The sequence below is a fragment of the Hydra vulgaris genome, chromosome 13, assembly GCF_038396675.1.
Source record: "Hydra vulgaris chromosome 13, alternate assembly HydraT2T_AEP".
Classification (NCBI taxonomy): domain Eukaryota; kingdom Metazoa; phylum Cnidaria; class Hydrozoa; order Anthoathecata; family Hydridae; genus Hydra; species Hydra vulgaris.
The window spans coordinates 5,868,929-5,894,648 of NC_088932.1; the positions used below are offsets into that span (position 1 = coordinate 5,868,929).

General features: G+C 26.6%; 2 protein-coding genes across 3 annotated transcripts in view; one reads left to right on the forward strand and one right to left on the reverse strand.

The window, feature by feature from the left end:
• Nucleotides 1–11,483: 11,483 nt before the first annotated feature.
• Nucleotides 11,484–12,209, reverse strand: LOC136089579 (uncharacterized). The gene has a single exon (XM_065815631.1). It carries the CDS (start codon nucleotides 12,207–12,209, stop codon nucleotides 11,484–11,486), a length of 726 nt encoding a protein of 241 aa, XP_065671703.1.
• Nucleotides 12,210–16,289: 4,080 nt separating this feature from the next.
• Nucleotides 16,290–25,720, forward strand: part of LOC100202518 (tubulin polyglutamylase ttll6) — a 35,768-nt gene continuing 26,337 nt past the window's right edge. The window contains exons 1-3 of one of the 2 annotated variants that reach the window (XM_065816900.1): nucleotides 16,290–17,030; nucleotides 19,614–19,654; nucleotides 21,756–21,874. In XM_065816900.1, the coding sequence (XP_065672972.1) occupies nucleotides 16,642–17,030; nucleotides 19,614–19,654; nucleotides 21,756–21,874 (549 nt within the window). In that variant the 5' untranslated portion in view covers nucleotides 16,290–16,641. The remainder of the gene's footprint in view (nucleotides 17,031–19,613; nucleotides 19,655–21,755; nucleotides 21,875–25,720) is intronic. The other variant, XM_065816901.1, reaches the window with a different exon arrangement.

Sequence of the window (25,720 nt, forward strand, 5' to 3'; positions counted from 1 at the left end):
AATACCAGATTATAATATTTATTTAAAATCAAAATCAAAAATATAATACTAATATAATTTTTAGATTATTAATTCAAATTTGAGTGATTATAAAAGAAGGAAAAATTGTTTAAACGGAAATTTGAAAAAAGAGTTTCCATTCATTGTAATTAAAAATCGAGATGATGACTCCTTGGTTAAATGCACAATCTACAATAGGGAATTTTCAATTGCAATTCATGGACGTAGTGCAATAACGGCACACGTTGAAACTAAAGTTTGTAAAACGTTGAAACTAAAGTTTGTAAAATGACACAGCAGCGTCAACATCCGAATTGACAACTTTTAAAAAAGGGAATACTTTTGGAACTAATGAAAAAAAAAGAGGCAGATATGGAGAGTGTTTTCGCTTTTCACACAATAATCCATAATCAAAGTTTTCGCAGCATAGACTGCACTACTGAATTATTAAAAAAAATTTGTAACGAAAAATTTTCTTATGCGCGAACAAAATGTGAGTCTATCGTAACCAGCGTATTTAATGAATATTGCAAGAAAATGCTATCAGAAATTCTGGATTCTGTGTCATATATATCTATTCTATCAGACGCATCGAATCACAATGAAATAAAACTTTATCCAATTTTAGTAAGGTATTTCGACATTAAGAACAGTATTCAAATTAAGATTTTAAATTTTGAATCAATTGACGGGGAAACATCAGACATTTTGTCTAATCACTTATTTCGAGTTATAACAGACAACAATTTGAATAAGAAAATTTTTGGCACTCTCGGCTGATAACACAAATGCTAATTTTGGAGGACGCGCCCGTAACGGTATCAATAATGTGTACACAAAATTACAAGATCTTCTGAAACGAAATATTTTGGGAATTGGTTGCAATGCTCACATTATATCAAATGCCATCAATACAACATTAAGCTCAATGTCAAAGATGTGGAAGTAGTTATTACAAATATATATTTATATTTCAATCGGTTTACAGTACGGGTAGCATGCTTGAAAGAATTTTGTAAAGAGGTTGGTGTTACAAATACAAAAAACTACTTGGTTATTTCAAAGTCAGATAGCTTACTTTAACTCCAGCATTAAAACGCGTCTTGCAGTTATATGATCCACAACGCTCATATTTTTTAGGCCTTGATAAATGTGACAATACAATCACAATTGTGAAGAAATTCTTTCAAAACGATATGTCAGAACCTATACTTTATTTTATTCACAGTCAGCCGTCGTTGTTTCATAGAATTACTCTACAAATTGAAGGAGATAAAATTTCAACAGCAGAAGTTTGTATTATATTAAACGATTTCATATTGCAATGTAAATCAAGATTTAATGATAGGTTTTTACCACTAACTCTAAGGCATAAACTGACCGTTTTCAAAGATTCCAATCCCGGAACAAAAAATAAATTTTTAAAAGAAGTTAAAAACTTTTATCAAATTTGCTATGAATGATCGAAGAATGGATAGTGAACTTTAGAGCATTGAATTGTTTCAAATCGACCCTTCAAATGGACCCTTCTAAATAGTAAAATTGTTTCAAATGGATCCTTCTAAATAGTAAAATTGAATTGTTTCAAATGGATCCTTCTAAATAGTAAAATTGAATTGTTTCAAATGGATCTTTCTAAATAGTAAAATTGAGTTGTTTCAAATGGATCCTTCTAAATAGTAAAATTGAATTGTTTCAAATGGATCCTTCTAAATAGTAAAATTGAGTTGTTTCAAATGGATCCTTCTAAATAGTAAAATTGAATTGTTTCAAATGGATCCTTCTAAATAGTAAAATTGAACTGTTTCAAATGGATCCTTCTAAATAGTAAAATTGAACTGTTTCAAATGGATCCTTCTAAATAGTAAAATTGAGTTGTTTCAAATGGATCCTTCTAAATAGTAAAATTGAATTGTTTCAAATGGATCCTTCTAAATAGTAAAATTGAATTGTTTCAAATGGATCCTTCTAAATAGTAAAATTGAATTGTTTCAAATGGATCTTTCTAAATAGTAAAATTGAGTTGTTTCAAATGGATCCTTCTAAATAGTAAAATTGAATTGTTTCAAATGGATCCTTCTAAATAGTAAAATTGAGTTGTTTCAAATGGATCCTTCTAAATAGTAAAATTGAATTGTTTCAAATGGATCCTTCTAAATAGTAAAATTGAACTGTTTCAAATGGATCCTTCTAAATAGTAAAATTGAATTGTTTCAAATGGATCCTTCTAAATAGTAAAATTGAGTTGTTTCAAATGGATCCTTCTAAATAGTAAAATTGAATTGTTTCAAATGGATCCTTCTAAATAGTAAAATTGAATGGAAAGAAGTTTCTTCAGCAGTCGAATTTGTCATGAAGGAAGTAAAAGATATTGTTATTAATGATAATTTTCTCTTTGAAGAAATTCGAAGAGTAAATTTGTATTTAAATGAAGAAAAATTGAAAAAATGGAACGATGAGAAAATAGAACTTGACAAAAGATGGGTAGAAATCATAAGTAGAACATATGCCATATGAAAATTTTAAAGTTTCATTAAAAGTTTCTTTATGTATTCCAGGCACTAATGCTGCTGTTGAAAGGGTATTTTCACTAGGGAATGATTATTGGAGCAGTGAGAAGTCGCAACTTTCTGTAAAAACATTATCTGCCGTCTTAAAAGCCAAATTTAATATGCAAAATGAAAGTTGTTCGGATGTGGCTGCATTATTAGACGAACATCCTGATTTAGCAAAAAAAATCTATTTCAAAAAAAACTATGTTTTTAAAAGAAAATAAAGTTTTTATCGTTTTCGCTTCTTTTTTTTTCACCTATGAAATACTTGCAAAGTGTACTCTTTTTGAACAAAAAATAGTTGATCACCTTACTAATATTATTGTACCTTATTGAGTCAACAAAACTTCTGACTTTTTGCAGCAGTAAATTCTTCGCTCTTAAAATCGAGAATTAAAAATGGTGGATGAAATTTTACAGCTTAGTGATGTTTTTAAACTTCTTTTCTTCTCGGGCCAGTTCAATGAGACCCTGCGGTGGGCTTTTTCGTCCCACCTGAAAGCACAACGAATTTTGCGCGCGAATCAAAAATTATATTTCTAAAAACAAATTAAATAGGGCCAGTAAAAATCAGCCCAGCCTTTATTGGCAATGAATTAAAACAACGCTACAATACTTTAAATAAATTGCAAATAAACATTTTACTTTTATATATATTATTATAAAATAAAATAATTTAAAATTAGAACTAACTTAGAAAAAACCTGTCTGCAAATAGTTTAGGCTAAGAGTTGCATATTTACATATATATAAATACATATTTGCATTAACAAATATTTTATTTTAAATAAATCTAGGTGGGGGCGGGGCTCTATGGCCCCAATTGACTAGCTGCCACTGTATATATATATATATATATATATATATATATATATATATATATATATATATATATATATATATATATATATATATATATATATATATATATATATATATATATATATGTATGTATATATATATATATATATATATATATATATATATATATATACATATATATGTATTTACATATATATATATATATATATATATATATATTATATATATATATATATATATGTATATACATATATATATATATACACATGTATATGCATATATATATATATATATGTATGCACATATATATATATATATATACATATATATGTATATACATATATATATATATACACATGTATATGCATATATATATATATGTATGCACATATATATATATATATATATATATATATATATATATATATATATATATATATATATATATATATATATATATATATATATATATGTATGTAAATTATGTTAGTGTATTTTACAAATAGAGTGCTCAATGTTCTTAAAGAACAGAGCAATAATAAATTAGTAAAAAACACTTATCTAACTTTTATCTTCGACTTGAAGTTTCACCATTGCTGGATCATCAGGAAGAGTTACTAAATCTCAAAAAAAATTCAATTTATAGAAAAAAATATTTTACAGGAAGTTATAAATTATTATAAAAAATTTTTAATTACTATATATTTTTTTGTTAACGGGAAGTTACAGAAAGTAATCATGGAATAATTTTCTTTGGAATGGGGATAGTTTAATTTGGTCATTTGTTTTTATAATTTTTTAAGAGGTATTTATTTTCGTGCCTGCATTTAGAAATTAATTCAGATTTTTTGTAAAATATTTTTTTCTATAAATTGAATTTTTTTTGAGATTTAGTAACTCTTCCTGATGATCCAGCAATGGTGAAACTTCAAGTCGAAGATAAAAGTTAGATAAGTGTTTTTTACTAATTTAATTTTATATATATATATATATATATATATATATATATATATATATATATATATATAATATATATATATATATACATATATATGTATATACATATATATATATATACACATGTATATGCATATATATATATATGTATGCACATATATATATATATATATATGCACGTACATATATATGTATCCACGTATATATATAAATATATATATACGTATATATATATATATATATATATAAATATATATATATATATATATATATATATATATATATATATATATATATATATATATATATGTATATATATATATATATATATATATATATATATATATATATATTATATATATATATATATATATATATATATATATGCACATATATATATTTCAAATCTTCTCAGGAGACATGTGCTGTCGCATACCTTAAATGACTAGCATACAATTTTTTTTAGACAACTTGGCTACTGTTTTTTGCAGATATTGATAGCTTGCGTGTTTTAAAAAACGCATTTTTGAAAAAACCAAACTAATTTAAAGAAAAAATTAAAAATAAGCAAAATTTTGAACTGAAAAGAGAAACGAACTTAACGAATGATAAAATAAATAAAGGATAAGCCATAGAAAATACCATAAAACTAATATATTTTTTAATATAAAAGCGTCTCAATTAATAGGTTAATAAAACAATTAATAGAAACTTAACTAATTTAACTTATAAGCCTTTCAATTAATAGCTTAAAGCTAATTATTTTCCCTATACCCCAAAATGATGTAGTGCAGATTATTTGTGTCATGTGTTAGTCGCGACTGTTATATCAGCATGGGATGAAAATTCAAATCCTATTAAAGAATAATTTTTTTTAATGTTTTATTTACTTTGTAGACATTACAAAATATCAAAGCTTCAAATTTTTAAATAATTAAGTTTCAAAGAAATTAAGCTTGGATTAAATAACTTTGAAACAATTTTATTTTTTAATTCTTTGAAGTGAAACACTTTAATTTTAAATTAAAATAGAAACATATATTAATTTTATGCTATTATTTTTTCTGATTTATATTTTATTCATTTTATCATTTGCTTAGAATTTTCTAGTTTAGTTTTGTATTTTTTATTTTTTTTTAGTTTTTATTTCTCTTTATTTTTTTTATTTTATTTTATATTTTTATTTTATTTATTTTTCTTTTCTTTTTCATTTTATAGTTTGCTTATTTTTAATTTAAGTTTTGATTTTTATTTGTTTAGTCACCGCATCGTTCATAACATCGTTCATAACATGCATTGTTCATAACATGCATCGTTCATAACATGCATCGCTCATAACATGCATTGTTCATAACATGCATCGTTCATAACATGCATTGTTCATAACATGCATTGTTCATAACATGCATCGTTCATAACATGCATTGTTCATAACATGCATTGTTCATAACATGCATCGCTCATAACATGCATTGTTCATAACATGCATCGTTCATAACATGCATTGTTCATAACATGCATTGTTCATAACATGCATTGTTCATAACATGCATCGTTCATAACATGCATTGTTCATAACATGCATCGTTCATAACATGCATTGTTCATAACATGCATCGTTCATAACATGCATCGCTCATAACATGCATCGTTCATATCACGCATCGTTCATATAATAAACATTTGTTTAATCGTCGCATCGCATCGTTCATAACATGATCATATAAGTTGTGCGACCGCATGTATTTTTTGAGAAGGCTTGATATATATATATATAGTATTTTAATGACGTCTTAATAGTATGATGAGATTAAAATATTCAATTTTGAATTCAAAAAATTCATTATTTACAATGACGATGTCATTGCTGCGTATTATAAAAGTGATTTATATCTATATCAAAAAACCCAGATTTTTCTATTATAGTTCTTTGGGATGACTGAAATTTATTTGGGAATAGTTTAATTAATTGTACCTTTGCTGTGCATGCTCAACTATTCCTGATGTTTTTCAGCTTTGGCCACATTTGTTTGATGTTCAGCTATTCGTGTTGTAATCCTTGTCAGGTTTCACGTATATAAATATCACACTTAAAATTAGTAAACTTTTAATATGTTAAATAAATAGTATGTAACTGTAAATGATGTGTTTTCAATTATATATACACACATATATATAAACATCAAAAAATTATATGAATACAACTATAAATGCGTGTTTAGATAAGCATTTTTACAGGCATTTATAGTTAAATATAAAACTTTGCTTATGAATATACAACTTTTCAGTTGAATATGCAACATTAGCTTTGTAATAAAAAGCTAACTTCTAATGTATATAAAATTGAACTAAAAGTACTGTTAAAAACAAAATAATAAAAACATTAAGTTAATGCAATATATAACATTAAAAAAATGTCAAAAAGAATAGTAACCCTTATTTTATTTTGATTTGAAAAGTAGAATAACTAGTCTAAAGTACAGTTAAAAGTATCAAATAATCACAGAATAAAAAAATTTATCAAATAAATCAACCAACTTAAAATCACAATACAAAAAATAATTATAAGTTTTAATAAAGATAGTTTAAGACAAAAAGGTGGTCTAGTATTTAAAAATTGCTTTTTAAAAAAAATAACAAAATGCTTTTTTATTTAATTCTCCTCAACAAAACGTTTTAGTCATTTGCGTGTGCCTAAAAAACTCCGTGTTAAAACACGCTTAAATGAGCAGCAGCATAAAGTTCCTTTTTACAATGTTACAGCATAATTATAGGAACTAGATCTCCGGACCCGTAAAATTTGGGTCATGGTAAGTCTATTCTAATAGGTAAGCTCTCTTATCAAGCCTCTATTCCGGCGGTCTCCTTTAAGTCCGCAAATATGAAAAAGATTAATCTTTCAGTTTAAGACAACCTACCAAACCCAAACCCTCAGTTAATGTATGCAGACTTACTGTGCCCATGGCTATATAAATCAGCCGATGTATGTACACTGCAATGCGCCTATCCTTAATTTCCCAATTCGCATATTTCCAAAAGTTTTTAGGGGATAGGCAAATTGGTTTTCGGACGTCAAGGATGCTCAACGTCGGAATAGCGGTTTGAAAAGAGAGACTACCTTCTACATAAGTTTTAAAGCTTTCCGGAAATTTTCAACTCGGGAAAATTTCCGGAAAATTTTTGAAGTTTTAAAAATCTTAGAAATTTTCAAAATAAGATAATTCTTTTTATAATTAATAGGTACAATCTAATGTCTTATTTAGGGAGTTTGTAAGAACAATTTTACAGTAAATTATTGTGAAGTAGGTTACAAAAGTTTACGGAAGCCCCCTTCCCCTTCCCTCTCTTTGATAAACACTTTTTATGGTATTTTGTTGAGTTTTTTTATTATAACTTTAAGTAACAACTATGATAATTTGTTTTCAAAATTTTTTAAAACTGCTAAGCATATTGATGTTCATTGCCTAGCATGCTTACATATAACATAATTTGCATCCCCATCCCTAAATCTATTAAATTAGCTTACTGAAAACCGTAAAATTACTGAAAACTGTAAAATTATATATAAAAAGATTTGATTGAATATTTACAATATTTTACAACATTTTCTTGATTAAAAGACGTTATTGATTAATGAAAAGCAAAAAGTGAAGAATTTTTTTTTTTTGTGCTAAATTTGAACTATTTAAAAATATATTTAGCAATAAAAAAAAAAGAAAAATGTTTTCGATATCATAAATTCCACCTCTATGTTTATATAAAGTGCTTTTAAGACTTGAGTCTCACTCGCCACAACCTTGCTAGGGCACTTTTGACTTAATGAATAAATAAATTAAGAAATAAGGGATGGGGCACAAATGCTGTCAAGATAAAGTTAAACCAAAGTAAAGTCTGGAAGATAAAGTAAAAAAAAAAAAAAAGAGAATCAAAAAAGTGGAGTTCTCCAGTTGGTTCTGAAAACAATTTTAAGATGTACTTTTATTAAATTTACAACTGATAGCCGAAAAACATTTTGTGAAGTCAAACTAAAGTTCGAAAAAAAAATTATAAATTTATTCTAAAGCACTATTTTAGTTGAATAATATTTTATTTTTCTAATCATTCTTGTACGGGTTGGACACCAACGCAACAAAAAGGAGCTTATTAGGGTGCCCACAACCTACAGTAAATATGGAACAGCTTTCCTTTCCATCCTTTTTGCAAATAGATTATGTATGATTAAATGCAACAAAAGATTACATCTGATAAACACTTTTTTAATCATATAAATTATATCAGATAGTTTAAATGACTTATAATTTTTTGAAAACTGTTTTAGTAGTTGATGTTCTTTCGGATACCAAAAATGTTATATTGCATCATATTACCATAACAAAATACTTGATTGAAAATGCAAATACAAAGAAAAAAACTGGAGAAAAAGCGTGCTCTAACAAACAGTGACTTTGTCAAGGTTATCACATGCATGAATTACCCATAGCTTAGAAATTATGCCCCCATTGCTTTCCCGACAAAATTTCATCATGGCCGCTAACGTATTTGTGCAAAACAAAAAAATAAATCAAATAGGGGCTACTAAAAATAATCAATGATTATTTAGTAGCCCCTATTAACACTAATGCGACAGAGAGCCCGTCTCTACACCACTAGTATACCCGCATGCTGACTACATTTGCTTTTAATTATAATAGAACTACCCTATACGATATACGTGAAAAATATCCTTTCCCGATACCCCACCGCAAACACTTCCAACATACATCAGAGTACTACCTGATGTATTACCCAGAAGTGCCCTCAAACAGGCAATGGATTTGAAGAATCCATTGCCTGTTTGGATCTCAAAATTTTTGTTAAATCGACATGAAATGACTATTCTTTGAGAAAGTAAATCATATAACTTACATTTTACTTACTTACAAAGTAAAGTATAAAATTTCAAAGAAAAAAATTACTCTTATTTGTAAATGTAAATAACAATTTTTTTCAAATTACTTTATCGTAAGCTGTTTTTGCTAATTAGTTACTTTTAAACCTTAAAGTAATTTGTTGTTATGATGTAGTTTTATTTTACTTTGTAAAGTAAGTGTTATGTTTTTTAAATATTATATTTACGTAAGTTTACTTCATAAAGAACTTTTTTTATATATAAAAAGTAAATTACATTTCGATGTAATTTTTTTTACATAATTATAACTAAAATTACTTTTCAAAGTAACTTACTTTACACGACTTACCATTAAAGGTAAGTTACATTTACAAGTAAAAGTAAAAATGCAAATAACTTTTACTTGTAAAAGTAAATTATTTTTTCAAGCAACAGTTACTTATTTAAAAGACTTAACTTAAGTAATTAATTGGTAACTACCCTCAAATCTCAAAACTACACATATAAAGTAACTTTCTCTTTAGTAACATAGGAAATATTATATTGACATTAAAAATACCAAAAAATACATAAAATGATAGCTCGTTGCTACAGTAACCAAAAAAAATAGCTGAAAATACAAAAACTGTGTTTACGTCGTTAAAAAATAAAAACTTGTGAGTAAAGGAGAGTCAATGAAGTTTTGCAGAACTGTTCTAAATATCTAAATTTGTGGTATGAACGAAGCAGATTTTTGAATAAATATTTTTTTTTCCATAAAAGGCTACAAACAAATTTGGTTTTTTAAAAAAGGTCAAAATAAAAAGAAAAAAACTTAATAACTCAAAAGTCAGATTAGAAATTCTACTCCAATAATATCATAAATATTGGCAAAATGAACAATCACTGAAAAATTCATCATGATAGCATGTATAGTTTTCAAGATTTTTTTTACCGGTGTGTTTAAAAAGCAAATTTTTAAAAAATGTTTAAAAAGCAAAATCTCAGAAAACGCAAAACAAAATATAAAATCATAAATTATTGTTCATTTCATAAATATATCTTTAAAAAAATTCCTTTTTAAAAGAATATTTTAAAAACTACCAGATTCATAGTATTCATTGGACTTTTCTACTGACTTTTATTAATCATTCCTTGACAATCGTTGACGTCGTAACAATTTTCATTTAGTCTTAAAACTTTCACTCGATTTAAATGATGATAGATTTATTCGTTTTTTGTTTATGAGTCTGCAACCAGCTAAAGTAAAATGTGCTAGTTTCATATTTAGTTTTTCATAAATTAAAATAACAGACTTCATACCAATGTTATAATTTGCAACAGCATCGTACACTCCGAACTCTAAACTGGCTAAACCAACATAATTACTTTTTGATAATCTTTTTCATATTAAATTATTAAAACTCTCATTACATATATCTGGGTTTTGCCATGCAGACATTTTACTAATTCAGAATCTTTATTTCAGTAAGAATTATTTCAGTGGCAGCATCTGACATTGTCTCGTTTGCAACAATTTTCACGTTTTTTATTTTTGTTGTTATTTTGTATAGTTTTTAAGTGTCATGGGTTTAGGCATATTCATGAGCTGAGTAAATTTTTCAATTCCAGTATGACCATGTCCTAATACTCTCATTGCATATATTGTCCTGTTGTTAATATCAATCCCTTTATCACAATTATCTGATGTATAAAGTTCATTTTTATAATCACAAGATAGTGTAGTACACTTCAAATATAGCAACGATGCTAGACCTTTTATTTTTTCATGGTAATCACCTAGGTACAATGCACAGTTTTCACATTAAGAACACATTAACAATGAAATAACTTTAGATAAAATTTCAGTGTCTATAATTCTTTAACCACTAATTTTTTTAATGTTTTAACTTGGTACATTTGTAATGAATTTAACTTTCTTAGCAGATGCGCCTAAAATATTACTGTCATTTAACTCACATCCACTTACATTACATGCATTTTTATTTTTCTGCACATTAAATACTCTTCTTTTTTTGTGATACTTTGTTCTCTGCTTTTGTAATGTGAAAAAAACATTTGTAAAGCGAATTCAGAAATTTTAATGCCTAAAATTAATTATCATTTAGACTAAAATATATTCAACTTTTAGTTACATTAAATAATCAAAGTTTATGGCTGTTAATTGTTAAAAAGTAAATGTTTTAAATAGCTAATATATTTAAGATAATCTATACTACACAGTGGCGGATTTACCATATGCGAGGCCATAGGCAAGTTTTCTATTATATTAGTTGAGTTTTTAATTCTTGTGTTCTATTGTGTTTTGGATATTTATTAGAACGTAACGAAGCAAAAAACGCACGACTTATTTTATTTTCAATGGAAATTAAAGCTAATGCAGATAAGCGGTCTTGACCCATAGTGGAACGTAAATAGTTTTTTATGAGTTTTAATTTGGAAAATGACCTCTCTGCGTTTGCCACTGAAATAGGGGAAGTTAGTAAAATTCGTAGGGCAATAAATAAATTTGGAAAAATTTCGATTAAAGAATTTGCCGTAATATACTTCAAAATTTCCAGTGCATCTTTCGATTCCGCCGAAGCATCCATTCTTAAAAATGTATTTATTTCCGAGTATAACTCTTCATGGTTCACGTCCGATTCTTCTGTACTAGGATTTCTCAGTGATATTTCTAAGATTTTACAATCATTCAACAATTCATTTGCATCTAAACTTCGCATTTTTTCGGTACGGGTTAAAAAACCTAATATTTTGTTGTATGAATCAAGCATTTTGAATCTTTTATTTAAGCTTACTAATGCAACATCAATTATTGCATTAAAAAAATCTACTTTATATTTAGACTTTCCATTTAGAGGTGTATCAGTTCCTTCATATTCAAAAAAACGTCGTTTTCGGCTAAGCCGCACTTGAGGGAATACTGGCTCAGTACCTAATTTTATAGCTATTTCTTCAGATTTTTTTAATAATCGCTTCAAATGATTCATCACTTCTGAATGATTCTAAAAAAATTTTCGTAGTTTCCACCAATTTTATCATAATAGAAATATCTGCCGAGGGATTCTGCATAACTTTACTTAGTTTGTTAATTTCAAACAATAAATCATGCCAAATTGTAAGTGAAAGTATAAACTGATATGAGGATATCTCATTACAACAAATACCCGGAACCAGCATAACATCCCATCACTGCTCAGATTATGTCTTGTGCAACAGTAAAAATGTAAAGACAATATTATATAAAATAAATACACAAACAAACAAAAAGTCATTCAGTTAGGAGGATGGAAAAACAGAAAAAGCCTTTGAGACGTGTAGGTGTATATGGGCAAAGATATATTTTTCACAGTCATTGTCAATGTATATGAGACTAGAAACCGCATACTCTTTCATATGGTTGCCAGGCATTATGTATAACGCAAAAAAAAATTGCTACATACATAATAATAGATGTATATGTAAAGTTGAATATTTTATAAAAATACTGTTTATAAAAATACTGTACGCATACATTATATTGAATTTTAATAAACGAGTTTCGTTGTTTATATTTATTGTACTAAGAAAATTTTTTTATATTACTTGTACTAAGAAAAAAAATGCGAGGCCACCGGCAAATGCCTGCTTTGCCTGTGCTTAAAACCGCCGCTGATACTATATCAGATTTTTATTTAAACAGTATTCGTATTACTTGAAGTATGTCAAAAAACGTCTTTAAAAGGTGCTTGATAAACCATAATGTTACCTCTTCTATAATATGAATAGGAATAGGGATCTAAAAGGAATACTTGGAATATAGGCTTTCATTTTGAAATATAATTTTTTTTTTTATAAATATTTTATGGTTTTTTGTATTTTTTAAACCTAAAGTAATAAACCATTCTAAAAATTTCAATTTAAATATTATCCTAACACCCGAGAAATCATTTGTGAAACTTCTTTATGAATGCAGTAAACGTCAAATTTAAACTTATAGTTGCATTTTATGTTCTATCCACTTTGCTGTTTATCTCATGTTATTATGAACATGCTCCGTCTGGGTTAATTTGTTCGCAAACGATTGTTTTTTAAACACTTTAAAAAATGCTTAAAAAAAAGTGTAGATACTTTTTTACTGCGAAAATACTGCGAAAAAGATTTTAAGCCAAAGAAAACTTATTTTTTATTTACGTAAATTTTATCTCATTAACTTATTTACTTATGGTTATTTATATTAAGATTTAAGATTTTTATCTATTTATTTTAGTATATATTTAATTAGTTTTATTTTTTCTATCATGTCAATATTTTCGTGTTCAACTATTTAAAAATATTATTAAAGATATCAGGCTTTTTAATTCAATAAATGCTTTAGCGGGGTGTGGCGGAATAGTGTCGCAAAATTTTGATTGTGGCAAATTTTTAAATTGTCGCAAATTTGATCGTTGATAATTTAAAAAAGGAATTGATTGTCGAATAACAAAATAAGGAATAATGTCGCAAATGAATTTAATGAATAGTGCCGAAAATAAAAAAAGAAATAATGTCGCAAAGGAGTTTAATGAATAGTGTCAAAAACAAAAAAAAGTGTCGCAAATGTATGAGTAGTGAAATGAATAGAGTCAAAAATAGAAAAATGGAGTAATGTCTAATGTAGTAAAATGGAGTTTTAATGAATAGTAACAAAAATAAAAAAACAATAATAACAAATGTGTTTAGATAACATGTCTGATGTCATACTGAAATAGCCTGCTGCAGGGGGCTTCAGTACATACACCAAATATCTTGTAGCCTGCTGCCGCAAAGGAGTGCCGCTACATCGATTGAGGGTTTGGGGTTTAGTAGCAATCCTTTCTTTCATTATTCTTTTTTTTTTCTTTTTTCTTTTTTTTCTGTAAAACCTGTATGTTATAAAAAAAAAAGCAAAACGAATAAGCAATTACTGAAATTAACTATTTGCGTTAACACTATTGCGTTTTTACTATTTGCGACACTATTCATTTTTTTGTTTTCGACACTATTCATTAAATTCATTTGCGACACTATTCTTTTTTTTTGCGACATCAGGCCTTTTTAATATAATCGACACCATTCTGAAGTTCATTTTTCGACACTATTCCTATCATCATTTAGCGGAATAAAACGAAAACGCTGAATTACCTCAAAGAGATCTTTCTGGCGATAAACCGCTGTTAAAAACATTTTTTTTAAATATTGATGTACCAAGCACATCAATGTTTAAAAAAATTCTCCAACGACTAATTGCCATATAGAGGCCACATACCAAGGTCTGCAAAGACATGCTTAGCTCGTTAAATTTATTTAGCGTTTGCTATTGTTATGCAAAACGTTATGTTTCAAAACCTTGTGTAACTTTCTCAAGTAATTGAGGTATCGCAATTAGGTACGCAATTTTTTTCCTCCCTCTTCAGTGTTTTTAGGCAATTTTAATAGAATAGCTTATCTGGAATTAATCTACAAAAACATAGTATTAAAAATTTAAGGAAACAAAGGCACATACAAATAAATGTACAAATAAGCTGTTTCAAAACTATAAACACGTGATTATAGAACTTTCTTTAAACTTTTAGACCTGTTTATAATTCTGAATTAGAGTAATATATTCTATAGAAATTACTCATAAAAACACTTGGAAGGCAGTAAGTTGAAAAGTGTTTTAAAAGTTATTTAGTAAATCAAGAATATGATCTTTTATTTTGTTCCACCACTTTTAACAACCAATATTTAACCGTAATTATCAAACAATGGGATCGTGGTTCGCAAAAAAGTTTGCATTTAAATGGTTTGCATTTCGTGGTTCGCAGTTTGCATAATTGTTACATGAGTCCTAATATTGTTACAATTTTTTTTCTTCTAAACTATATCAACCTGGTACTCAAAAAGAAGCAGAATATTATGCTGATTTTGAAAATAATATTTGTTTTTATTTGAAATAATAAAAAGATATCGTAGTTTTTTTAACAAAAATACTTGTCTTCAACAAAACGGGGGTTTTAGGTATATTTTTGCAAATATTTTTCACCAAAACATTTTTTAAAATAAAATTATTATTTATTTTTTCTGATTTTTTTGAGTCCAAGGTTGATATGGTTTGGAAAAAAATGAAAAAATATTAGGACCCGTCAAGAACTTCGAATCCAAAGAAGAGTTTATTATTTACTTATTTGCAATTTATTTATAGTTGACATTTTTACATACAAGTTAAGTAGTTCCATATTAGGCTAATTAAAGTCAACTCAAACAATTATAAAAAAAATTCAAGAAAAATACTTAATAAATCAATTGTAAAAATCAAAAACAACGATTTATTTAAAGCTTGCATAAATTAAACATGCGACATTATAAATCCAATGTCTTTGACATAGATCATGCATAATTTGCAGGGACAGTGTTTCGGAATACAATTTTTGATTTTTAATTTAAATTCTTTCAAAGTTAATGCTGATTTGGAACTCATTGGTACCGAATTCCAAATTGATGATCCCAAATGTGAAAGGGACTCCAGACCGTATTTCATAGTTTGTATATTGTTATATGCAAATTTATCCCCTCTTAGTAAATTATTGCAAAAATAAAAAATCTCGTTCTTCGATTTAAGAGCAGGCCCCAATTTAACTATCCGTAACCAATAATGTAAATTCTTGTGGTGTATAGTTATCGAATCATTTTTTATAAGTAGTTTTTCATAAGGAAATTGATAGTCTTGATATACAATTATAAGGGCTCTTTCGTGTATTCTGTTAATACGATTGTTAAATTTTCTGCTATGAAACAATCAAACTAATGGACAATAAGAAAAAAAGATGTAATAAAAGCGTTAAGTATAAGTTTTCTTTGATTCAACGTCAAATCAAAATTAAAATATTTTTTTTTTACTTTCATCTTATAATTAATAGACATCGATTCGTGTCTCAGGAATATTTTTTTTTTTTTTTTAGGTGCCCCAAGAAGTCCTTACGGTCTTGTCACAGAACACCGCGGAAGTGCATTTAACCAGGAAGTTCACGCCTCCTTCCTTACCGTGACGCGAAAATTTATCCAGAGCTCGTTTCGAACCTGGATCTCCTGCTTATAAAGCAAGCGCTTTATAAGCAGGAGATCCAGGTTCAAGCAATATTGATTTGAGATCCAGGTCAAGCAATATTGATTTTTTAAACTTTTTTTTTTTTGCTATGAAAATCGTTCAATTTACACTGAAAACTTGCGGTGGTAGCAGAAACAAAGGATCCGCGGTTCAAAAAAAAAAAAAAAAAAAAAATCTCTTTTGCTTTATTACTCTTTATAATTGACAAAATCTTAATACTAAAGTCTACTTTGAGTTATAATGATTCAAAAAATGTTTTCGTTGTCAAGAAAACGCATTTTAATTTAATTGAAGTCCGCCTTTATTGAGCCCTATGAGGGGCAATTTAAGATCAAATGATTTCTGAAGATCTTTCAACAAAAAGCCTTAATAATAATCAGGACTATTCACACCATTTCTTAAATGATGCTGATGCCGGAGATATAAATATTTTTTACAGTGTGTTTTCAAAAACCAGTTTGAATAAAGTTGTTATTAATGACCAAAATTTTGGAGACCATTCATCAGCTTCTACTAAAGATAGTTTAATGAATAATTCAAAAAAGAATTATCAAGAAAATTTAAGTTTTAATGAAATCTGTTTAGACACCTCAGAAAATATTTTTCAAAAGGATTTAGTTACTAATGTTAATGACAAGTGCGATTTTAAAAATGAAAATGTTTTAGTCAAACAAAGCCATGGATTTTTAAGATATCCAAAAAAAAAAGACAAAAGAAAAAAAAGGTTAATTGAAAAATAAATTTTTTAATAACTATATGTGTCTTGTAATTAAAAAAAAGATTATTTGTGCTTTTTTTTTAAATAAAAAAAAAAAAGGAATATTTAAGTAGCATAACATGCTTACATTTTATACATTGTATCGTAAGTTATTGATTCAAATCAAGTCAAATATTTTCTAAAAAGTTGTTGCATTAGGGATATTTACAAATAGTTATAATTACTAATGTGAAGTAAACACCAATCTAACTTGATAATAAAAATAGCAATGGTAGCAATAATAACAATAATAATAATAATAATAATAATAATAATAATAATAATAATAATAATAATAATAATATTCTTAAGATAATTACAATAATAACAGTAACAGTAATAATAATAATAAACAATAGTGATAATAGGATAATAACAATAATAACAACAATAATAACAGTAACAGTAATAATAATAATAAACAATAGTGGTAATAAGAGCATAAATAAAAAACTTGTCTTAAAACACATCCAAAAAGTGAAAAATAATATGAAAGTAATAAATATAAATATGATTTAATTTTGAGATTGTTTAATTTTGAGATTGTAGAACTGTATAGGATTTATAAACAATATTTTTCTGAAAAATAGTTATAGCCCAGTTTTAATTTTAAGAATGATTTTAGATAAGAAGGTAAATTGTTCTATATTTTAATGCTTTGATAGTGTTTTTATTTAAAGCTGTAATGAACACTACAATATTTTGCTTCAGATAACTTGATGTTACAAGGAAATCATAAAATATAATTAAATTTTCTCTTTAATTTATAATGTTAGCATTATAACGTAAGAGGTAGGTTATTATCATATCTGCAATTTTATATATATACTTATGTCCACTGTCTATATAACTGTATACAGTTATGTCCTCTGTCTATGTAACTGATAATATACGTTTATCAAGAATGTTATATAAAAATTGGATACACAAATTAATGATTAATCAATCAATATATTTCTGAAATAATTACCACACTTCATGTATATTTACAAATAGTGCATGTGCTAATCTTAAAGTAAAAAGCTGCAGTTGATAACAATAACATTAATAGTAATGAAATACTAAAGTTTATATAGTAATTAATAACAGTCGTAATAGAATTAATAATAAAAGTGGAGGTAGTAATAATTACATTGGTAAGATAAATAATAATAAAATTAATAACAATAATCGTGACAAAAACAATTGTCATCTAACAATACTTGAAATACACTCAAACACTTAAATACACAGTTTATTTTTGATATATTCACAGTATTTATTTTGCTTTTAAAAACATAGTATGACTCCAGTCAAAACTTTCAGGTCATAGGAAGTTTATTCAAAGATTTTTTTTAAGTAGCAGAACAATGTTTTAAGGCTGGTAGGTTCAGATTGTTAATGGATTAAAAAAAGTAACAATTGTTTGCACTTTTAGGAAAGAAGTTGTTGAATGTAAGAGGTAGGTTTTTATGTTGGCAATTCCAGACAAACTGACAAATAAGGAGTTGAACACAGTTTGAGAATCTTAGTAGTAAGATAAAGTACACTAGGATTAAATTTGTAACTCTGAAAATACATTATCTTTAATGCCTTGTTTTTTACAATGAGATACCTTTGTAACAGCTTGCTGTTGGGATTGTCCCCATATTTGGCCAGCATGTCATATATGAGAGCCAAATATGGCATGGTATATGTTAAAGAGTGTTTACAGATTGACATTTCATCTGCTAAATTTTGTGGCTTTATAATACGATGCAAATAAAAGGTCAATTTTAATTCCAAGATATTTGATTGAGTTTACAGGATTGATTTTCTGCCTAGATCAGTTTTTCTACAGTTAAGATAAAGCTTATTAAAATGAAGCCACAAAACTAGATTGGCAAGATCATGGTTAATGCGTTTGTTAATTTTTTTCAAAGATTTGTTGAAAATAAACAAGTTTTGTTGAAAATAAACAAGTTTTGTTGAAAATAAGCAAGTTTTATTAAAAATAAGTTTTATTTAAAAACAAGCAAGTTTTGAAACAGCTTATCACTTAGGATCAGTGAAGTGATAAGCTGTTCCAAATTTAATAGTTATTAAGGTCATTAATTTAAAGAAGAAAAATAGTTGTCCTAATACTGAGCTTTAAGGGACATGTTGGGACATTTTATTTGAATAGATTTTGAATCTATTCAAATAAAATGTTTATACTGATTTATTTATTGGTTTAAAACATTTATTTTTTTAGTTATCTATTTTCATTGTGAAAATAAAGGTATAGCATATTTTTAAACAATGATGGTATTTAACTAAAGTATTAGCATTGTTTTTAAAATGCACTAAAGATATTTATTTTAATTATGATTAAAAAATAGTTAATCAAAAAATAAAAATCTTCATTATACTGAACCTTTTCATATTAAATATTTTTAACATAATAAAATTAAAAAAAAAAAAAATTGGTTTCTCTGTGCTTTATTAACAAAAAGTGCTAAAATAAATTCAAATTGATTACTGCTTATTTCAATTAGTATTTAATTTAGTGTTAAAAACCTTTTTTTGTATTAATTTTTTTGTTTCCTTTAGAATATTGAAAATCAATTTAATAAATTGCAAGTATGAATGTGGTATGTTTAATATTCAAATAAAAATGGTTCAGTGTTTTTAAATTTATGTGACTGAATGATGTAGGGGTTAGTTGAGTAAGTTAAAACATGTCATTAAAAAAAAAATGTAGTTAACTTTTTTTTCTGAATTTTTTAATTTTAATTTTCAAGTTTAACAAATGGCAGAAGTTAGAAAGTATTATCATTTTTCAAATATTTTTTGAAAATGCTTTGTTCCTTTTTATTCTTCAGAAATCTTTTTAAATTTCAACAAAATATTTTAAAGTATTCAAAGTATTTTTGAAGTCTTTGAAATAAGTATCAGAAATAATTTAAAGAATTTAAAATAATTTCAATTTCTAGACATTTTTTGAATTATATAAAACATGGCATTATACTTAATTTAAAATATTCTTGCGGTAACTTTTTTACCTATTTTTTCTTTGTTTATAATTGGTTAGAATAAATAAAGTAACATGAATATAAACAATGCAAAGAGATTTTCTCAAGAAAATTATTCTCATCTTATTCATTATCATTGATCCGTTTTCTCAAATCATTCTCAAAACTCTTTTTTAATATTTTTTTTTATTACAGTTTTCTTAAATTTAATACAAGTATTAAAATTCAACATTAATTTATAATGACTAAGTAAAGTTAATAACAAGATTTGTTGCCTAGTTTACATTTTTTGTTAAAGCAACCACTATTTTATTTGGGAGTTACCTAAAGATTAACAGAAGATTTAAAGAAAATGAAAATGAAGTTGGAAATGAGTTGAAGAGAAAGAAAATGAATAAAAGATTTTCAAAGCAGTATATTGTATGAGTCAGGAAAACATGAAGGCAGTAGAGAAATAGAATATTTAAGAAAAAAAAAGAGTAAAATTTTTTTAGGGATTAAAAAATAGTAACAGTAAAATGCGAGGTGGATGACTGAATTACAATTACAGTTACATTAAAATATTGTATGGATGAATGTGATATTGTAACAAGAAGGACAATATTGTGTTTTTTTTTTGTGAAACATGAGATGATAGTTTGCTTAAGCAGCAACCATATTTGAAGAAAAGAAAAGAAATGGAAGAAATGCAACCATGCGACTATAAATTTACTTATTTTTATCTTACTTCACCTTACTACTTCACATTACGCTTAAATAAATGTAATTTGTCATTTATTCATAATCATCATTTCTCCTGAAACTGCTATTTTTATGCTTTATATGCCATAATCACCTTAACACTCACTATTTGCATTCATTGTCTAAGACTATTGTTTCTATTTATTTCTTTTAACGTCACACCACTCATCCCTCTAATCATCATTTTGTCAGTTCATTTAGGATGCTGGACATTGTCCATCTTCATTGCCATGTTTTACTACCATACATTATAACATAGACTCATGTGGTGTACAGCATTTTTCCCATCTTTAACAATGCTCCTTTTGTTTTTCGGAAGTGAAGATAATTCACTAAACTTGGCACATCTTACTCTTTGCTCTTAATATGTCTTTTGACAGCAGCTGTATAAATTGTATCTCTGAGATAATGATCAGGGCTTTGGGCAAATACATATTTGTATTTGGTAAATATAGGTACATTTGTATTTGTATTGTATTTGATTGATAATTTTCTTAAATATTTGTATTTGATGGAAATTTGTTTGCAATTCCATAAACTAATTTAATCAGTATTTTTTTGGGAAAAACCAAGGTTTTTTTGTTTGTTTGTTTTTTTATTTTTTATTTTTAACACTAAAATAAATTCAAATTTTTATTTTTTTATTTAATATGTCATTTTATCAGTCTTGTCCTAAAAAAATTTTTGTATATTTTCTTAACCTAAAGTACAAATATTTGACTTTGTATTTGTGTTGAAAATGCCAAATGCATATATTTCTATTTGAATTTGTATTTGGAAATCTAGAATCTAGAAAGTATTTATATTTGTATTTAATCAATTGTATTTGACCCCATCCCTGATGGTGATGATGAAAATAATGATGATGATGATGATGATGATAATGATTATGATGATGGTAATGATAATGATGATGATGATATGTGTAACATAAAAAATATATACATTTTTTTTATTGCAAGTCAATTTTCATATTCAGTGCGAAGAGCTGCTAAAAAATTTGGTTTCCAAGAAGTTGAAGATACTGACGATTGGACTTTATTGTGGACAGACTGCTCTGTTAGTTTTGAAAAAGTTTTTAACATGAAAAAATATCAGGTTTGTGATATCATCACTATTGACATGTTAAACAGTTAATAAAAAATAAGTTAATAACAAGTTTTGTTAGCTTTTGAAACCAAAATTATTTGTTTTTTATTTATAATTAGGTTTTTTTTTTTTATTTCATTTTTTCCTCTTTTTTTTTATTTTTCAAAGTTTTGTTATAGTTCTGGCAATTTATTTCTATATTTTAAAATCTATTTTATTTTTATTTGTTCCATTACCTAAAACTTTATAGTTTGTTGTAGGCTTTTTTTACCACTCAAGTCATTCAACAATTCTCTTATTTGTACCACATAACAATAAAATTTTTCATACCATATTCATTATGAACTGCATAACACTTATTTTGGAATTAATTTAGAGCAGTCGTTAACTATGTGCTGTTTTTCACTAAATCTGAGTGTAATTAAAGAACATAAATCAAAGAACAGAACAAAATTTGATAGTTTTAATTTTTTTTTTAACAACAAACCTTGGTTTACTTTGACTGCTTTTTTATCAGAATAAGTTTATTGTTTATGAGCATAAGTTATTGTTTATGTTATTGAGCATAAGTTGTTGTTTAAGTTTATAAGTAGTAAAGTTTTTAAAAGCAGTTTAAACAGTAGTTTTCTATTTAAATATTTTTGTTCCTTTCCTGAACAAAAATATTTGCATCTGCTAAAGCTTATAGTATTATAGTTTCATCCAAATCCAATGAGTTGTTTTCTGTGTTCAAACAGAACTCCATCAATCAATTCCATTTTCATACATTTCATGTGCTTTTTGTATCTGAAAATTTTCCAATAGACTTTAATACAAAAGTGTTTGACAATAAAGATTTTATTGCTAAACAGGTTGTACATAGCAACATCAAAAAATCAATAATCATAGATTCTATTACCAAATGTTTACTAAGAATTTGTTAATTATGAATGAGTTAGTCATATGTGTACAGTTTATTATGAACTTCAATTAGTATATAACTTAATACACATACTTTAAATGTTATGCGCAACATGAAGCTTTTATTCATAACACAAGCACACCATAACTTGTAGCTCAACAATTCACTAAAAGTCATAATACAACAGGTTATTCTTTATGATATTCAGAAATGTTTTATTTAGATCTTTGTTTACATCAAACTTCACAAGTTTAGAGATAAGCTTAGATTGTCATTTTAGTTTTTATATTCTTATGTTTTTCTCATGGTAATATTTACTTTTTATAGATTATAAATTTGGAACCTTGATTACATTTGCCAACCTAAATCACTAAAAGTGTTGGCATGCAAAAATAAAAATGTAAAAAGTATATAAAGTTCTTTCAAGATGAGTTCATAGTTTATTATTAACTTTTTACTAAAGTAACTTTTTTTCTGTTGAGTCACTAAACCTTCTCTGTTGAATTTCTGTTGAGAATCTCACTAAACCTTCACTAAACCTAGTTGCTATTTTTCAGACTAATTCCGCTATCTCATCTTGTGATCTTAGTGTTGACTGTTATCTTCTTTTTTTTGTAAAGACTCTTATAGTCACATGCTCAGCCTGGGCATTTACATTTGTAAAAATTCACCTATCTGTCTGGAAAGGTTTGAATCCACAGACTATTCTTTGCATTTGTTTCGCACCACTTCACACATCACTTTTCTCCTTGTTCTATATTGCTCTCCTTCATCTAAAAACTGCACTATTTTCAATGTTATTTCTGATCAAATTGACTGAGTCCTTTTTATTTATCCTTTAGCCAATTTCGCTGTTGTTGGTGACTTTAATGCTTATCACACTGAATGGCTTGGCTCTAGTGTCAGTGACTCTGCAGGTGTTAAGGCCCACAACTTTTGCCTTTCTCAATCTCTCAAATAGTCAACTTTTCAACTTGCTTTTCAGACAACCCGAATCGATTACCTTCTCTACTCAACTATGTCTTATTTCTGATCCTAGTCAATATTTTATTTCTCCACATTAACCCTTAAGTGCTTCTAATCATGGTTTGATCTCTCTAAAACTATATCATTTTTCTTTATTATCAGAATCCCTCACTCATTGTACCTCTTACAACTACCTTAAAGCTGACTGTGACTCTTTCTGTGATTGTCTTCATGATGGCCTTTGGGTAGAATTTTTTCGTCTTCCTGCTGACAAATATGATTCTTATCTTCTTGGATTCAGGCTACCATGAAATTTTTTATTTTGTCTTGGCAATTCCAAGTCTACCTGCTGACAAATGTGCTTCTTGTGTAATTTCTTGGATTTAGGCTGGCATGGAATTTTTAACTCCGTCTTGACGATGCCAAGTCAAGTCTTGCTCTTCTCTGTGGTTTTCCTCAACTATTTTACAAGCGTCTTCTTTTCCAGGCTGCTGGAAAGCAACATCTATTTTCTCTATTTTGAAAAATTCTGGAGAGCAATCTGGCTTGTTATTCTACCAACCCATTATTCTTTTTACTATCATAAGCAAGGTTTTCGAGTCTTTAATTAACACTTAATCTTGAATTTAATAATTATTATTATCTTATCTCAAATTTAATAACTTACTTTCTGATCATCAATATGGATTTCAATCTTCTTGTACTACTGCTAATTTGTTAATGGTATTAACTGATAGGATTTTTGTACATTAGATAGATGTGGAGAGGTTAGGGCTATCACTCTTGACATTTTTACAGTCTTCTATAAAGTTTGGCATGCTGGTCTTCTCTATAAGCTTTCTTCATATGAAGTATCAGATAACATCTTTAAGATTATTAAATCCTTTCTTACCAATCGTAGTATAATAGTTTTCTTTGATAGACAGCACTCTTCTTTATTTCCTGTATTTCCTGTGTTGGATTCTTTTTCTGATAAGAAGCCAACACTCTCTGATTGCTTGGAGGGGTATTTGAGCTTGAAAAGGATCTCACTTCAGTGACTTTTTTTTCAGCTAATATTTTTGAATGCTAATGTACTCAATTAGTCATCCACCCTTCTTTTTCTAGGATTAACTCTTACTTCCAATTTTTATTGGAAACCATATATAAAATCCATTGCGAATTTAGCATTTACTAAGGTTGCATCTCTCTATCGTGCTTGCCATTTTCTTACTCCAGATTCTGTTCTTTAGTTATTTGTTTTTTCAAGTTAGCTTAATTCATTTTCAATAAAATCATTCATATTTTTTCTTTTTTTCTTAACTTCATTCATAACAAGAATAGCAAGTTATGAATGAAGTTAAGAATCATTAATTCATTCAAAAGTTAATAACACTTTTTCAATGTCTGTTGTTTTAATTTCATTAATATGTATTATAGGTTTTAAATCTAATAATAATTTATTTTATAAGGTAAAACTGTTCATTTACATTTTAACGGCTATTTTAGTATTATTTAAGTATTATTTTAGTATTATTTAAGATCATAAAGTTTAATCTTAGTATAGTTAAGTTATGATAAACACATGCGGATAAGAAACATGGTATTTAAAAGCCATAATACTTAAGAAACATATTAAACTTTTTTTAAGTTTAAAACAAGTTTTTTATTAAAGCTATTAAAAATAAGGATTGCTACAGTGTTTCACAAAAAAAACTCTAAACAAGTTATAATATGTCTATCAGGATATTTATTTAAAAATGGGGGTTTAAATCCTGCAATCAAGGCACCCTATGATGCAAATTTTGAAATCTTTTAATTTTGTCTATGGGAAATCATTTAATTTGAATGTTCAAATTAAGTGAAATTTTGACTTTATAGTGTAACAATAAAAACATCTGTAGAATAGAACCACTGCATATAATTTTATTAAAATTGGTGCAAATGTAGCATATGGCCGCACCAAACTCTGGATAAAATTTCAGCTGGATTGGTTAAGGATTTTTGGC

What these genes read in the sequence shown, in the direction of transcription:
- LOC136089579 (XM_065815631.1), bottom strand. Translation starts at nt 12,209, where the DNA reads ATGAATCATTTGAAGCGATTATTAAAAAAATCTGAAGAAATAGCTATA.